Genomic DNA, 11541 nt, shown 5'->3' on the forward strand with positions numbered 1-11541 from the left:
TTGGTGAAATAATGAGTTTGACTGCAAAGATTGTGGGAATGCTAATGCAGTTACTGAACATGTTACCAATCACTAGAGTTATGTTCCTATGGCCAGTCTTCAGGGAGAATTTGTATTACTATTTTGTACCCTTGAGCACCAGTAAGTTTGGTTCTATTTCTCATAACGAAACTTAAAAGATGGGCAGATGTTTTTGGTATCTACATTACACAATACCATTGTACCTTCACATTTGGCACATTGATGTTGGGTGTGTTTCTCTTGGTTACATGGCTGTGTTATGAAAGCTACTCTTGTTAAATATGTCGTATTTCTGGTTTTGTATTTTTGAAACATAATTGCCTTGGTTATTTATTCAACGACTTTAAGTGGATCTCCCCTATACAAGTGACATCTATGTTGTATAGAGAAACACGCATACCGTACATATATATATGTTGAGAGCAGAACCGCGTCCAGACCCATTATCTCTCATCATGGGTCCTCTCTCTCTACCCTTTATACTCAGCGTCTCGCTGTTCTTACACCGCCCGGCGGAGGGCTCCACAGCATCCGAGCAGGCAGACGGCTTTTTTCCCAACAGCTTCTTGAGATCATCGAACCCTAACCGCTTTCTACTGGAATGCCGGCGAGTTTTAAAAATACCGGCTTTGGAAGTGTTACCTGGCGGCGGGTGGGACAATCTTCGTAACGTAGACTTGGGTCGGGTGATGAACTTTAACTATTCACAGTGTCGGACTACCGAAGACGGGTCTTATCTCATACCGGACGAGGTGTTCACGATACCTCAGAAACACAGCCGTGTGGAACAGAGTTCGGAACTGATAGACAGCTGGCTGCAGTACCGGAGCGTCGTGGCGAGCTCCATCAATTCGGAAGCGTCGTTTTCAATCGGCTTGCCAGGGACGTTTTCATTTTCCATCAACGGCAAATATTCGAGTGAAAGTAAGAGAGTGAAAACACATCAAGTTCGGGACGGGACAGTGACGACACGAGTGCAGGTAAGCTAATGTGTTATTTTTATTATTTATTTTAACGTTAAATATTGTTCAAGTTACTTCTAGCACTAGTCTTTCTGATATTGCTCAGAACTGGAACTGGATATCTGCAGTGTAGTATTTTGTAGCACTGAAGACAGTTACTGTTTATATATTGTACTTGCTCTTAGTTAAACTTGATTTACTCTTAATCTAGCACTGAAGACACACTGTCAATCAAAATGTTTAAGCTCTAAACATCAAAATAAACACCTACAGGCAACAGATAATAAACACGTCTTTGTGTTTATTCTCGTAACACTTAGGGTTGGATTTGTATTTGAACGCAAGTTACCTGGCGTCTAAATAATACGCTCCACCTGCGTCAATGCTGCTGCACTGCTATTTTAAATGAGCGCTTCTTGTCTGGGTTGAAAGCGCAGGCTTGTTTACTGGGGGCACACCACGCCCTTATTTTTCTATTTTTGTGTCTATTTAAATGAACCTTGCACTTCCCCTGGAATGCTGGAAACACGTCAGAGTTCAATGCAAAACTCAGAGGCGTACATACCACCAGCCATAGCATTACTATGGGCCCCGAGAGAAAGATACATTATATGTAAAAAAAATAATAATCTTAACTACTTTACAAATACATACAGGGGTTTGATTGAGGTATTAGTATAGGGTATTCAGGTGCTGGCCCCGTCCAATCTTGACTTGAATCACTGTAATCAATATATTAGTTTTTACGGCCATCCACCGCAAAAAAAATATCTAGTATGGTCTCAGCCTGACAGGACAGGGTAACGCTGTCCCCCACTACCACTGCCTCCTTCAGTCTCCCTTCTTCAGAGAATCAGACTAAGTGTGGTGCTGTTCCTCTTGTTGTTGCATGCTGTATGCTTTTCAACCTCATAGTCGGGGATGTTCTACAAACATGAGTAAGACAATGTCTGAGTAAAAACTTTTAAAATTGAGCTATATTTTAGAGTACATCTATATGAAATGCCCTCAAAATTGTAATTGTAGTTTCACTTAAGTTGCTGATTGGTTTTACAAGCTTTGACTGTGACTTTCAAGTGTCCTTTCCTTAATTAGGACTAAACTTTTTACTGACTTTTGAAAATAAGGCCATTTGCAAACATATTCCACAATGGAGTAGTAAAAAGCACTCCACATTAAAAAAACAATTCATCCATCTACAGCAAAAGGAAAGCTGCCCTAGAGTCAAAACACTATTCTTTGGATAGCTGACATGTTTTTTTAAACATTTCCATCTCCATCTTTGAGAATAAATAATACATAACATCTCTCTAAACTTGAAAGATTAAATAAAATAAAATAAAATCCACATCGAGATAATCTTTGTATCAATAGCATTGTGTAAGCCACTGAAGGCTAATATTATTATTATTATTTGTTTATTTAGCAGACGCCTTTATCCAAGGCAACTTACAGAGACTAGGGTGTGTGAACTATGCATCAGCTGCAGAGTCACTTACAATTACGTCTCACCCGAAAGACGGAGCACAAGGAGATGAAGTGACTTGCTCAGGGTCACACAATGAGTCAGTGGCTGAGGTGGGATTTGAACCAGGGACCTGCTGGTTACAAACCCATTTCTTTAACCACTGGACCACACAGCATAGTAGGATGACGTTCCTGTTTCTCCACAAAAACAGTTCTAATCTTTTCTCCCTTTCCCTTGTCATCGTGTTGTTTTCCATGTTTTCTAACCCCGGTTCTCTGAAAGAGAAAATAGCCATCAACTAATGAGTATCGCCGTCAGGAGATCCGGAATTAATGAGCTTTGTATAAAAAAGCTGCCAACAGGCCACTGTAGTGCGCTGACCTCAGCGCTCCGCCCCCTGTGAGCACTGGTATCAGACAGCGTCACTACAGTTCGGTCTCTTTTGCTTCAGGCCGCAGAGGCTTGCCGAAGCGACCTCGCTGCTTGATTGCTATTTTCTCTTTCAGAGAACTGGGGTTGCATCCACAACCTTACGTTCTCTTTCAATTCGAAAATAGCCATCAACTAATGGGTACAGTGTACCAAAGCAGTCGCGAGGGAGACACTGCGGCAGACGGACATGATCGGTCATGACATGCATACCAGGATGCATGGAACAGCGCCTCAGCATCTGGGTTCGAAATGACATACTGTATGTCCTGATACAGTTTCTGTAACAATCTTAGAAGTACGGTATCGTACAGAGGATATTTCTCAACAGGAGAGCCACAGCTGTCATCTGGCAACCACTAGGGCCACTAGGCACCTGCCCTCTGCCCTCCCAGTGAACTGTACCAGCCTAGCCAGTGCCTCGGACACTTGCTGCAGCTCCAGTTTCTGCACGAGCGTGATTGTATCAATGAGCTCTTGAATAAGAGTCAACTGATATATCATAAGCAGGCTGGAAGAGTTTGACAGCCTGGTAGCTTGGACACAGGCAGTGTAGGCCTTCCTGAGGTTGACCTCGGTCGACCTACACTGCTTATTTTGGCATAGCAAGTCCTTAGCTGGACCAATGCCTGGAACCTTTAAGAGGGTGGCAATTGCTGAGTCCACTGGGGGGAACTCTGGCAATCCGGCGCTAGCTGTGTCATGCAGAGCCGATAAACTCCTTGCTTCAGCCACCGAAGCCGGTGCTGAAGCCGGGTTACCCCATGTGGACTGGACCTCCCGAACAAAGTCAGGGAAGGGAGGTTTTTTGCTAGTGGGCGTGACTGAAGGAAACCAGTAGCGCGGTAACTCCTTGTCCTGTGGCCATTCTACAGTCTGCATAGCTGAGCAGAGCTAAGCCTGCGTGAGACCACTGCTGCAGTACTGCAAAAAATTGCAATATATATATATATATATATATATATATATATATATATATGCTTACAAGAATGGCTAACCCCAAGGTCAGCCAGATAAATTGTAGTAGAAACTCGAGCAAAGCCAAGTATCTAAGAGGGGGCAGTGCCAGCCGGCACGCCGAAAATAGAGCGAGACGGGTGGACGCAATATCAACCGAGCCCGGTGATATGCGGGCTGCGATCGCAGCTCAGGGAGCGGGAGGTCAATTGAGTAAACCCGGTGAAGGGGAGCCGCCAGCAACTAGAAAGCGAGAGGGGTACAACAATTAGACACGTTCCCAAATTAGCAATAAGTAATAAGAATAAACCAATACTTGGCTCCTTCTAGGACAAGCGCTGAAAGCAAAAGAGAACGTACTGTAGTGACGCTGTCTGATGCCAGTGCTCGCAGGGGGCAAAAGAGACCGTTCTGTAGTGACGCTGTCTGATGCCAGTGCTCACAGGGGGCAAAAGAGACCGTACTGTAGTGACGCTGTCTGATGACAGAGCTCGCAGGGGCCAAAAGAGACCGTACTGTAGTGACGCTGTCTGATACCAGTGCTCACAGGGGGCAAAAGAGACCGTTCTGTAGTGACGCTGTCTGATGCCAGTGCTCGCAGGGGGCAAAAGAGACCGTACTGTAGTGACGCTGTCTGATGCCAGTGCTCACAGGGGGCAAAAGAGACCGTACTGTAGTGATGCTGTCTGATGCCAGTGCTCGCAGGGGGCAAAAGAGACCGTACTGTAGTGACGCTGTCTGATGCCAGTGCTCGCAGGGGGCAAAAGAGACCGTACTTTAGTGACGCTGTCTGATGCCAGTGCTCGCAGGGGGCAAAAGAGACCGTACTGTAGTGACGCTGTCTGATGCCAGTGCTCGCAGGGGGCAAAAGAGACCGTACTTTAGTGACGCTGTCTGATGCCAGTGCTCGCAGGGGGCAAAAGAGACCGTACTGTAGTGACGCTGTCTGATGCCAGTGCTCGCAGGGGCAAAAAAGACTGTACTGTAGTGACGCTGTCTGATGCCAGTGCTCGCAGGGGGCAAAAGAGACTGTACTGTAGTGACGCTGTCTGATGCCAGTGCTCGCAGGGGGCAAAAGAGACCGTACTGTAGTGACGCTGTCTGATGCCAGTGCTCGCAGGGGGCAAAAGAGACCGTACTTTAGTGACGCTGTCTGATGCCAGTGCTCGCAGGGGCAAAAAAGACTGTACTGTAGTGACGCTGTCTGATACCAGTGCTCACAGGGGGCAGAAAAGACCGTACTGTAGTGACGCTGTCTGATGCCAGTGCTCGCAGGGGCAAAAAAGACTGTACTGTAGTGACGCTGTCTGATGCCAGTGCTCGCAGGGGCAAAAGAGACCGTACTGTAGTGACGCTGTCTGAGCGCTGAAGAAGTCCTGACCAGCTGCTGCCTGAATCGGGCTGATCGAAACCAGTGTTTAGCTATTATTTAACTAAATATTATTTGACAGATCCATGTTTGATGGCAAGTTTGTTTACATTGTTTTATTTAACACAGTTTCATCTTTAATTTGTTTAAATAGATGAAACATTGGCCTACAGTTTGATGAAACATACAGTTAATAATTTAAACATTTTGTTACAAATAATGTTTCCGCACGATGTGTGTATTTCACCACTAAAACGGGTGGTCTTAAATTAATCAATTTCATTTTACATAGACTTACCTTAAAGTTCAACTGTTGAGGTCATCTATGATTTCACATACTTTAATTATCACTAATCTTGGATTCGATATTATGCTAATGTAGATAATCAAATCGGATAGTGATATTCAGAGTGTGTGAAAAAAACATAGCGTTTAAGAATGTGTTCATATTACAAAGTCTAAATACCAGTGTTTACAGGATCACATATAAACACTGCTGCTTAGGGATAGAAAACCTCCCTGCATCAATAAACACACACCATTTATCTTATAAACACATCACATGCTCTTTGGTTTTACAGTGCAGTTACTATGAATATATATATATATATATATATTGTACTTGCTGTTAGTTAAACTTGATTTACTCTTAACTTAGCAAGACAGTTACTGTGTATTGTACTTACTCTTAGTTAAACTTGATAATGTTCTCTCTCTCTCCCTCCCCCCTCCTCTTTCACCCTCTCCCCCTCCACTCTCCTTCCCCCTCCCCATCTCTCCAGGTTCGTAATCTCCTCTACTCAGTCCAGTCCACTCCAGGCTTCTCCCTTGACCCACGGTTCCAAGATCAGGTCTACAAGATCGCCGAGGCCCTGGAGAACAACCAGACCCGACTGGCCGGCTTCCTCTCCGAGTCCCTGGTGCTGAACTACGGGACCCACGTCCTCACCACGGTGCACGCTGGAGCCAGCCTGGTCCAGGAGGACTTCCTCAAATCCACCGTCCTCTCGGGCAGCCAGGACTCTTCTTCTTCCAGGTCCATCAGCGTCTCTGCTGGATTGCGTTTCTTCGATGTCGTCAACGTGGGATTCGGCAACCAAAGTGGGGCCTCCAGCTCGACTCAGGACTCCGCTAGCCGGCAGTACGTTGGAAACATCACCTATTCGGTCACTGAAAGCCACGGAGGAGCCCTGTTCTATCCTGGTATTACCTTGCAGAAATGGCAAGAAAGCATCGCCAATAATCTGGTGGCGATTGACCGCGCTGGTCTGCCTTTGCCGGCTGTGTTTAACCAGCAGTCTCTACTGGGCTTATCAGAGCCTACAATCCGCAAACTGGTTCTGGCCGTGACCCAAGCCATCAAGACCTATTACCAAGTCAACACCGTCCCTGGCTGCGTCAAGGTAGAGTCGCCGAATTTCAATTTCCATGCAAATGTAGACGACGGCTCTTGCCAGGCCACAGTAACGAATTTCTCGTTCGGAGGCGTGTTTCAGGACTGTGTGGCACTAACGACGGACTCTCAGGATCTATGCCACGAACTGGAACAGAAAAACCCGCTAACAGGTGCCTATTCCTGTCCTGAGCAATACAGCGCAGTCAAACTCCAAACAGATAACAAGGAACAAGGCTACAGTACTTACAAATGCCACGAGGAATGCAAAACAACATTTTTGTTCTTTAAAAGTTGTAATCAAGTCTGTGGTGACATCTATAGGGTCAGGAAAGCCCGTTTCAATGCCTATTGGTGTGTAGCGACCCAAAAACAAGTGCCATCTCTTTCGGGGTACCTTTTCGGAGGCCTGTACACCTCTGCTAGTCCAAACCCTCTCACCAAATCACAGTCATGCCCGGCTGGCTTCGTAGAGTTGAAGCTGTTTGATGGGATGAAAGTATGCGTGAGTAATGATTATGAAATGCAGGCAGGGAATTCAGTCCCGTTCGGAGGTTTTTTTAGCTGCCACACTGGGAATCCCTTAAGTGTGGAGAGGGGGGGGGAGGATAAGGAGAATGGAGAGGTTTCAGCCCAAAAATGCCCTAAAGGTTTTAGCCAACACCTAGCAGGAATGAGCGATGGATGCCAGATTATGTACTGCGTGCGTTCCAGCGAGTTCACCGAAGGGCAGCTGCCCGATATACGCTTGCCGCCGTTTATTCGTAAACCATTGGTCAGCAACGCCATGACTAACACGATCATGATCATGAGCGAGGGCAATCTGTCCTGGGTCAAAGATTCCAAAACCAATCTGTGGAAGATCGCACAGCCTGAGGATTTCCACCAGATGAGCCAACTTTTCAACCCCTGAAAAGAGAGCTTGTCACCGGGCGCTTATGTGGGTGTGGCCCTGGGGGTGTTGGCTGGTGTGGGGGTCGCCGTAGCAGTGGGGGTTTATGGGAGGAGGTGGTGGAGGAGGAGGGGAGGGGATGGGGAGTTTCATGAAATTGAAGAGGGAGGGAGACAGGGGGAGGGGGAGGAAGAAGTTGTTAGAAGTAGCGTTACCACAATATCAAATTCACAGTATTTGAGTCTTAAATTATTATTTTTTTCCTACGGTTTTTGAAATTCCGATATCAATGATACGATATTTAAATTAATTTACAACATTACAAAAGGATTCCTCTAGGAATATGAAAATCTATTTTGGCATAACATATTTTGGCTCCCTTAAGTGTTTAAAAACACTTTAATAAGCATTGAAAATAATGTATTCAGTTAGAAACGTATTAACCTGCTATTGATTCCAGATGTACAAAAGAATGATGGAAACAAAATCAAATTGAAAAACATTTATCTTATATATACAATACAATATGTAAGGTCAATGTTTTGCAGTGTGGAGTAGTGGTTAGGGCTCTGGACTCTTGACCGGAGGGTCGTGGGTTCAATCCCAGGTGGGGGACACTGCTGCTGTACCCTTGAGCAAGGTACTTTACCTAGATTGCTCCAGTAAACCCAACTGTATAAATGGGTAATTGTATGTAAAAATAATGTGATATCTTGTAACAATTGTAAGTCGCCCTGGATCAGGGTGTCTACTAATAAATAATAATCTGATTTTGTTAGCACTGAATACAGTAACTGTAAAAATAGTGTACTTGCTTTTAAACAGGATTTCCTCTTAATGTAGCACTGAAGACAGTTACTATATATATTGTACTTGCTCTTTGTTGAACTTGAATACTCTTAATTAAGATAATAAAGTGGTGTTCTGTGGTTATGGGTTGTGAAGTAATCAAAAAATAATAAAATACCAAATTAATTGAAATTGTCTGAGTTAATAAAATGGCTTGGATAAATTAGGTACTGTGATTGGCTAAACAAGATCACGTGACTGTGCAGTAATTTCTTACCTGATCTATTACTATTACTCTGCCTTAATAATAACAGAGCTGGATTAAATCGCGATGCTAACAGTATTTCTGTTGGTAGAAATGTCAACATAATAATGGATACAGAGTTCAAATCATCAAACAATGTTTTAATCTCTGTTGTTAAGAAATACCGAAAAATAGCTAAACAGATTTCAATAAAATTAATAAAAAATATTTTGCTCTTTCCGTCGAAACAGCTGTTGGACTTTTAAACAAGGTCTGGTTTTGACATAGGCTGTGTAAGGAAAAACTGATGAAAACTGAAAAACAATATCAGTGAAAGTCAAAAATATGTTTATTGGTGCAATACAAGAATATAACTATTTGAAGAAAGCAGAGACACATGCTCTGGGTCACAGCGGATGGAATCTGTGCCCCAGACAATGGCTGCAATCACTTTTTAATAACATAGAACACTCCCCTGTAATGACATCATTTGAGACCCTCCCCACCTAAACCTGTGTACGTGGCCAGTCCCCAAGCCTCACAGACATTCCTCTGCATCTCTTATCTCTGAGATTCTCCCATCCCCCCGTGCAACCAAAACAGAGCACAACAGAGACCCTTTCCACAAATGCCCATAAATGGTCATATTTGCTGTCCCTGCAATCTATTGAGAGAGACTGCATTCCAAAATACCCCACCTACACTCTGTGCTCAATATCTCTCCATTGAAAGTTCCATACAAACAATGTATTAATATGGACTGTCAAATGTCCTTACAATCATCCCTTAGATGCTCTAAATATAATATATGAGAGTATCTCACCATCATACACAGTACACAATAGTTCATATTCAATTACATAACAGTGATGCAAAATAATACAAACTTTATCAAAAGTAGTGATTTATAAGGAATTGATTGAAGATTGAATTTAATCCCAGCGACAAGCTTCTGTTTTAGGTTGTCTAGATGCATCCTAGATCTTACCCGTCTTCGAATACCTGCCATCGATAGGGTTATTAAATCAATAATTCCTATAATCAACAACTCCTTAAGTTTCTTTGTGCGAATTCGAATTATTTCACCATAATACTAGTGAATCATTCTAGGAAGATATATAAACATCATCAGTGTGATTACAAAAATAGTTAAACTCCAGGTTACTGCTCCCTTAAACAGACACTCCCAGTATGTATTCTTGTACAAAAATTCAAAATTTCCTTCATGTATGAATTCATCAGTTTTGTCTTGATGAGCGCCCACTTTAACCCGTATTTCTGCTAAATGTACCTTTATCCCTTCTTCCTCTCCCAGTAGTTGTTTCAATCTATCTGTAATTTCAGGAAAGGGATTCACTTGAAGCTTATTGGAATCATAGGTGTCAGCAGCATGAATCATCATTGTCTTTGGCATAGAGGGGAAAAAACATATTTTCCATGTACAGATGTTTAACAGGTGTAACACAAAAATAGACATTCTAAAGTTATTACAGATTTGATTTCTTACAATTTTTCACATTTGTAGTAAAACAGTATTTTAACATTTGTGTATGTAAAAATCAATTCTTCCAGAATCCATATTCCAGACCATATCAACCTTATGTTCACATCAGATTGATTTAAACTAACTTCAAAAATGATCACTCAACATTGAATAAGTACTAAAATAGTTTATCAATGCTTAACTATCTATCTGCAACATTAGTAAACAATTACCCCTTTTCTCCTTAATTATGCAAACCCCATTACACCTTGTGATATGCTTTACAATACCCACAAACACAATCATTTTACACAATATTTCTATTGCTAACCCATTGTTACAAATAACATTAACATACATTTCCCTTCATTCACTCCAGACATATTCAATAATACAGTATATCATTTAAATATCCCATTATTTAAAAAACTAATGTCCATGAAAGGCGATCTCATAGTCCATTTGTTCTTTAACAGAACAACAGTTTCAATGTTCAGTCCTGTTCTTGGAGTGAAAGAGATTCGGTATGTGATCATCAGCTGAATGCTTCATTGTTGTCTTCACCCGTCCCAACATTTGAATCTTCATCAAAATCAGAATCACCTCATTTCAGCACCTAGAAGAAAATCAAGTGCAGTATTAATTCTTTTGATAACATCTGATTTAATTTCAACCTTGACGTTTCCTCTTCACCTGGTGATGTCTGCCTACATGATGCAGTCTGTGTGAGAGAAGAAATGTTTGCTTCTTTTATTTCAACGATCTGTTTCATCATAATAAGTATGATTATTAATTCGCAAGATCTCTATTGAAACATACAAAGTGCAAATCCTCCCTTTGTCTCAACACAAACAAATATAATATGTAAATTAGAACATCACCCATTGAAAAATTAAACTAAAATTGGCAATGCTTTTCCTGAATTATTTCATTGCAGTTCCAAGAACCACCACCGAGTGTCACTGTATAACATGTATTGTATATACAGCATTTTGAACAATTCCCTTTGTACCCTCGCTTATGATTATTATTTGTTTATTTAGCAGATGCCTTTATCTAAGGCGACTTACAGAAACTAGGGTGTGTGAACTATGCATCAGCTGCAGAGTCACTTACAATTACGTCTCACCCGAAAGACAGAGCACAAGGAGGTTAAGTGACTTGCTCAGGGTCACACAATGAGTCAGTGGCTGAGGTGGGATTTGAACCAGGGACCTCCTGGTTACAAGCCCTTTTCTTTAACCACTGGACCACACAGCCTCCTATAAAGTATAGGAGGCTCGCTACAAAGTATTTACCATGTTAGCTAGTTCTCCTAAGACGTAATACTAGACCTGTACTACTGTACCTTGTGTTCCCTAACTCAGTACTCAGAACAAATATTGAAGCAATCAGTCACAAGCCACCTAGACCATGGATTATGCCTTTGTTCACAAACTTTACCAAAGGAATGTTCTCATGGACCCCAAAATAAGCAAGAGAGAGAGATGTTTCCCAGCATCTACTACAGCACCACTTTTCATTTCCATAATCC

General features: G+C 42.5%; 1 protein-coding gene across 1 annotated transcript; it reads left to right on the top strand.

Moving 5' to 3' along the window:
• The first annotated feature begins 315 nt into the window (after positions 1-315).
• LOC117404824 (macrophage-expressed gene 1 protein-like) lies at positions 316-7609 on the top strand. The gene is made up of 2 exons (XM_059015759.1): positions 316-1001; positions 5989-7609. Exons 1-2 carry the CDS (start codon positions 435-437, stop codon positions 7510-7512), a joined length of 2091 nt encoding a protein of 696 aa, XP_058871742.1. The 5' UTR covers positions 316-434; the 3' UTR covers positions 7513-7609.
• Positions 7610-11541: the final 3932 nt, after the last annotated feature.

The sequence above is a fragment of the Acipenser ruthenus genome, chromosome 51, assembly GCF_902713425.1.
Source record: "Acipenser ruthenus chromosome 51, fAciRut3.2 maternal haplotype, whole genome shotgun sequence".
Lineage (NCBI taxonomy): Eukaryota > Metazoa > Chordata > Actinopteri > Acipenseriformes > Acipenseridae > Acipenser > Acipenser ruthenus.